Source organism: Polistes canadensis, unplaced genomic scaffold (genome assembly GCF_001313835.1).
Source record: "Polistes canadensis isolate GaletaPanama2010 unplaced genomic scaffold, ASM131383v1 scaffold_5, whole genome shotgun sequence".
In the NCBI taxonomy this organism is placed as follows: Eukaryota; Metazoa; Arthropoda; class Insecta; order Hymenoptera; family Vespidae; genus Polistes; species Polistes canadensis.
In genome coordinates this window covers 1,617,444-1,623,443 of record NW_014569552.1, presented here as the reverse complement: position 1 = coordinate 1,623,443, position 6,000 = coordinate 1,617,444, and the positions used below count along the sequence as shown (strand labels likewise).

At 38.3% G+C, this 6,000-nt stretch overlaps 1 protein-coding gene across 2 annotated transcripts in view; it reads left to right on the top strand.

Annotated features, from left to right (window-relative positions):
• Window positions 1-976: 976 nt before the first annotated feature.
• The window catches only part of LOC106788032 (transmembrane and TPR repeat-containing protein CG4341-like), a 209,829-nt gene continuing 204,805 nt past the window's right edge, over window positions 977-6,000 (top strand). Inside the window, exon 1 of one of the 2 annotated variants that reach the window (XM_014750934.1) lies at window positions 977-1,194. In XM_014750934.1, coding sequence (XP_014606420.1) covers window positions 1,109-1,194 — 86 coding nt within the window. In that variant the 5' untranslated portion in view covers window positions 977-1,108. The remainder of the gene's footprint in view (window positions 1,195-6,000) is intronic. The other variant, XM_014750924.1, reaches the window with a different exon arrangement.

The window sequence follows — 6,000 nt, the reverse complement described above, 5'->3', positions numbered from 1 at the left end:
GATCAACTAATAAAATCCACCATTGCTTTCGTTTATCTCATTCATTAGGCGATCGACGATAATATTATTATTCTCATTCGATTGAAAATATAAGAATAATCTTTTAAATTGAGTTCGTTACGGTGGTCCAACTGTTTCAATAAAACAAAAAAGAAAATCTATTTCTATATTGTTTAGAAAAAATATTAAACATCTCGTCAATTTTTTTAGGCGAGAAGAACGAACGAACGAACAAACTAAGGATTTGAGGAAAAAAAAAGCCAAATTTGAATTTGTTCTTTCAAATACGGACCACTTTACTGTATAACAAACTGTTGAACAAATATATATATATATATAACCTTGCTTGGTTTTGGTTTTTCTTGTTGTTGACAATAGAGGTAACCCATCTTCTTTACCGATGATATTCTTTCGTCTAAACGTCAATAAGAGAAAAATAATCTACGAAAGTGATTTTTAAGGAATCATCAATCAACAATTCTTACGACAATTAATAATCCCATTATAATCTATATTAGGTGTCTCGGTGCGTTATAGTGATTTCGTCGTAGTGTTAACTTATCGTTATTTCATCTTACTTTGGAAACGTTTATAATTCGAAAGATCGAACTAATCAAAAGGGTACGCTGGAAAAAGTGAACACAGGACAAGGGAATTCCGTTCATCGTCGACACAAGATTTCTTCTCTTTCAATACGATAGGAAAAGGATAAGGTGTTTGCTCTTCCGAATCTGATCGTGATTCGTCAGCCAAAACCGACATTCGTCCCGATCGAGCGACGACTTTCCGGACATTTTCGGAGTACCAGTCTTCAGTGGAACGTCCACTGGACGTCTCGAGCGGCTTAATAAGGGTAGAATCAAGAAGAAGGGGTGGAGGTGGTGCAGGTGGTGCTGGTGGTGGTGTTGGTGGTGGTGGAGGCGGAGGCGGAGGAGGAGGAGGCGGAGGGAGGAACGGTAGGAAGAGGAAGAGAAGAGGGGGAGGGGTTGGGGGTGGAGGTGGAGGAGGAGGAGCTGGAAGAGGAGGAAGGCCCGTGGACGTGCAACAAGTTAAGAAGCCGCCGTCGACGTCGCTGCAACCGGCACCGTCGTCCTCGGCACGATGTGACATGGATATCCTAGCCGTAGCCTGCGCCCTCGTCGCGACGGCCCTCTACTGCAACACCCTGCAAGCGGGTTTCGTCTACGATGATCGGTGAGTGCCTCTTGCTTTGAATCAATCCACCCAAGCGACCCTTTCGCAGAGCAAAACGGCACTCGTCGTCTTTCTGCCGGCACGCCTCGAGTCACTTACTACTTCGATGTTGATATACAATATATAGGGAGAACCCAAACGATTATCTACCCGTACCTACTATCATACTTTATCGCGCCTTCACGTTACGAATATTATCAAACGTGTTTGACCCTCTTTAATGTCACTCTACCGTTATCTTTTTTCTACTTTTTATTCCTTATTTCTCCTCTGATCGATTTACTTATTATTGGTATTCTTAAAACTCATTTTATGTATAATATCGTTTCGTGCAATATCATGATTTTTCGAAATTCTAACGAGACGATATATCTTTTTTTTATTGATGTTACTGAGAACGGGCTGACAAAGTTGCGAGGGGTTTTGCGGGTAAGGGAATAGGAATGAGTGTGTTTGTTGGATGAAAAGCGCGCGCGTGACTCGCGCTTTAAAAGCTTTTACGAACGCGTGGATGGCGATTTATGTTACGTAATAACACGGACTCTGAAGCTCGACCGATTCGGCTGGCAGATTTACGAAGTAATTTAGATAATCGTCGATGTGTTACCGTGTAACAAGTTAAAGGCGACTTCGCGTTTATCGTAAGCACTTCAACGATAAGGATTATCGTTTGCTTGCTAAAACCACCAACACAATTTTATCCGATCCCTTTCGCCTAGCTCTTTATTCTCTATCGGTCGGTCTGATTGCACGAATTAATGTTTATTTTTTTATTTGTTTCTTTTTTTTTTTAAAAAAGAAAAAAAAATGTTTCCCGGACCTGTCGGCGGCCATCAGCCGATCGAAGTGAAAAGCCGTTGGATGATGCAAATCTCCGAGAGCGTTAACTACGAGTAAACGTTCTAACCCGATTTTACAGAACGACCAGAGTAAATCGGATTTAGATCGATTTAGACGGATTTAATTAGGTTAGGTATTATGATTAATGCCTATCGGATAACGTTTGATCTAGAACGTTTTTCGATCGTTTCGTCAATTTTTGTTTGTCTACTTTTGAATTCGTTTATCTTACAACGAGGTTGTATTAAGTCGCAAAAATTGTTAGATATATATGTATATAACTTTTTATCTATTCTCGATGAAATATAATCAAGATTATATCTTTCTATGGATTTTCATGATTTTTGTACGTCGACCTTAACCTCTTGAGCGTCAAGCGAAAACGTCAAAAATTGTTATGGATTCGAGATACGTCGAAGCTTCCTATGAAAAGCAAACGCACGCTCGAAAAGTACACAAGAATAATCGCAAATAAATTGCTTCGCCGTCGTTTGTTGTTTCAATTGATCTGAAAGGATCGAATGAAATGTTCATTTCGTCGGAAGAAAATTTATTCCTATATTCTTTTTCTCCTTTTCTTTTTTTTTTTTTTTCTATTCCAAACGACAATCTCATCTATCATTAGAAATAGCAAAGAAATTCGACAACGTATTATAGAAAGAGAGTGATAGTATCATTTGAACCATCTTTTTGAAGCATTTACAAGTCCTATCTCATAGATACAAATACATTAAAAAGAGAAAAAGAGAGAGAGAGAGAGAGAGATAGATAAAGATGGAGATGGAGATAGTGACTGGTGGGAATCGTATTGGTACACGGCGTTATATAATCCAAAGTTACTCCCACGATGAGCGTCCTTAATCCAAAGCTCTCGAATTCTATGATACCAAATCCCGTAATTGAGTATTCTCTAATCTCTCGAGTATCGTATTCGGGGTTCCAATCGAGACTCGACGACTAGCCCAACGTCCTTCGAAGGGCTCATCGTTATCGTCACTGAATGTAGTAACGAGAGAATCAATGTCCTACTACGAGATATGTTTTGAATTGTATCTTACTCTCTGATTGAATAATTCAATTTTTAATTATCCCAGATCCTCTGTCAAAATTGACGTACAAAACAAAATTATTAGTACACGTGACGCGTGATGAATATATTAAATTTACCAGATAAAGCATGATATTTTTAGTTTGAAATTAAGTTTGTAGCATAGGAATTGATGGAAAAGTATTAATTAGAAGAAATTAAATTGTAACTCGTTCAAAATAATTCTATAAATATTTCAATAGCTCTTACGTTTTATAAATATATCTGTAAAACATATTATATATATACTACAGATACTCTAATAACTCAAGTCAACTGTATAATTCTGTTCAAACGAAAATATAGAATGTTAGAGTATAGTGATTTTGCAGTAATGTAGAGGAAGATGACTATTAGTTCCGATAATTAAAGATTTAATTATGAAATGAAATATCGAATTTCTCTGGTGAGTTCGTTCCTTTCTTTTTTTTTTTTATTCTTATTCTCTCTCTTTTTCTCTCGTACATGCGATGGATAGAGCGGCCACATATCGTCGACGTTCCCAACGGAGCTTTAAAACCGACGTAATAACTAAAAACGGTGGAGAGCATTAAACCGAGATAATTTTTCATCCGTATCCGGCCCATTAGCGGAACATTTCGTTCGATGCGACCGCTAAGGCTTGCAACGACCAATGCACCCGTGGCGACCATAATCAAGTCGGGTCCAGTTATTAAGGAACAAACTCAACTGCGTGCATCTTTTTCTATCTTCTTTACTTTTCTCTCTTTGTCATTACACGAAAGAAAACATACGTTGATACGCAGAATCATCGACATTCAACTCTTGTAAATCTTTCTATTAGTTTTTATCAGATTTGAAATTATTTGACAGGGAGCAGTATGAAATCATTTAGAAAATTTCTATTCCCCTTCTTTCAAAGATGAGAATTAAAGTGAAACATGATCGACACGCTCGCATAAATATTGACAGAAAGGGAGAGAAATAGATTCGTGGGGGTAATAAGCAGAAGATACCGAAGGGTTAGTAAGATATGTTAGTTTTGCCGTAGAAGCAACATAGCAAGTGGAGTAGAAAGAAAAGAGAAAGAGAGAAAGAGAATGAGAGAACAGCAAGTGGTTTATCCGGATCGTAGGTTTTACTTGGGAGTTTATTCTGTCGGGACTTTATTGCGGAGGCACGTTGGTACGTGCTAAAACTCATAGGATAATAAAAGGGCCGTATTTTAGTCCGCCGTGTCGACCGCAATACCTGGGGAAAGAATACGGGACATATTTATCTGCTTAGGGCCTTCTTCTTTATTTTTTATTTTTTTGTTGTTTTTTTTTTTTTTTTACTTTTTCTCTTTTCACGCGGAGTGGAAAAAGAGAATAATACTGTTAGACAAAGAAGAGAAAAAATAAGAAGAAGGAGAAAAGAAAGGATAAACGTAACGAGAAATAGAAACTGGATGATAGAGTGAGAAAGTAAATAGGGTTAAAAGAAAAAGAAAGATAGAAAAGAGAACGATACATATGTATGCGTGTGTGTATATATATATACATATATATACGTATAGGAAGGAAGTAGATAGATGAAGAAAGAAGAAAAAGGAAAGTCATGAGATGGTGGAAAGTTGGAATACTCTCTGTCTCTTGGAGCGACCTAATCTCGTAAACGAATACAAGTACGATATATCCGCGTGTTATTTTCGTCCGTGTATTGGTAAATATATACATATACCTACATATGTTTTTGTGAATGTGTTCGTTGTCTTCTTCGTTGCACAGGCTCGCGTTGCACAGTGTACCGATGCAGTTACCGAGCGTTCATGTACGAGACGAGTTCGGAATAAGAAAAGTTGCCGGGCGAGGCTTAGCTTGTTCTCTTACTGTCGCTGAATAATACTACTGCGGCAGAAACGCGTTTTCCGCGGCACGAAATGTAAAGCATGGCATTACTATTTCAGCAAAGGCCACGTTTCTCTCTCTTTCTCTCTTTCCTTCTTTTTCTCTCGTCTCGCAACCGCTTTGCTTGAAACGTATGTAAATAATTTGTGTTTGTAAATGCTGAAGGGTTTCAGGAAAATTTATGAGGAATGATGGCGACGTGGACACAAGTTCGTCTAGTATTTTCTTTCTTTTTTTTTCTCTCTCTCTCTCTCTGTCGCTCTCTTTCGCGTTTTTGTTTTTTTTTCGTCTATTCTAGATCATATGAATTATAAGATCCATTTTTGCCTAGGTTTGCCCGAGTTTTTTTTTTTTTAATTAATTAATTCGAAATAGACATGAAACTTATTCGATTAAAACGATTAATCTATTATTATTTAAAATTGTCCTTATAGATAATAACAAGAATATGCCTTTCGTATGATTTATTTCACGAGACACAATTCACATGGTGAAGAAGAGAGAGAGGGAGACAAAGAAAGAGAAGTGGTTAATGTAGAGGGAAAGGGAGGGAAAGGGAGAGAGAGAAAGAGAGAAATCTTGAGTAAGGACGATTAGTCGAATCTCGATCGAGTCGCATTGCGGCACAAAATGCGGGCCGCATTCTCTCTTCCATCCCGGTAGGGTGAAATGGATCTTGGAGCCGCGTGCGGAAATCCGCTCGTTGCTCTGTATGCCTATCTCTATCCATCGTTCTCTCTCATGCCTTCACGTTGTCGGTCGCAGCGCTTGACAATGCTTCTCCGGGGACGAGTTTAGAACGAAGGGGAAAATCGGGCCGACTGTGTGGCATAATAAATCTATCCTCTCGTCAGTCATGGATCCGTGTCTCGTACGATAGAAGTCCTGCGTTTCCACGTTCATCGTCCTTGTCCACGTTTTCGTGGACTATAAATGAATGAGAATGAAAGGAAGAAAGAGATAAATTGGTTGTTACAAACGAGTCAAATCGATCCTCGGAAGTATACATTATTTTGCAATTTTTTATTA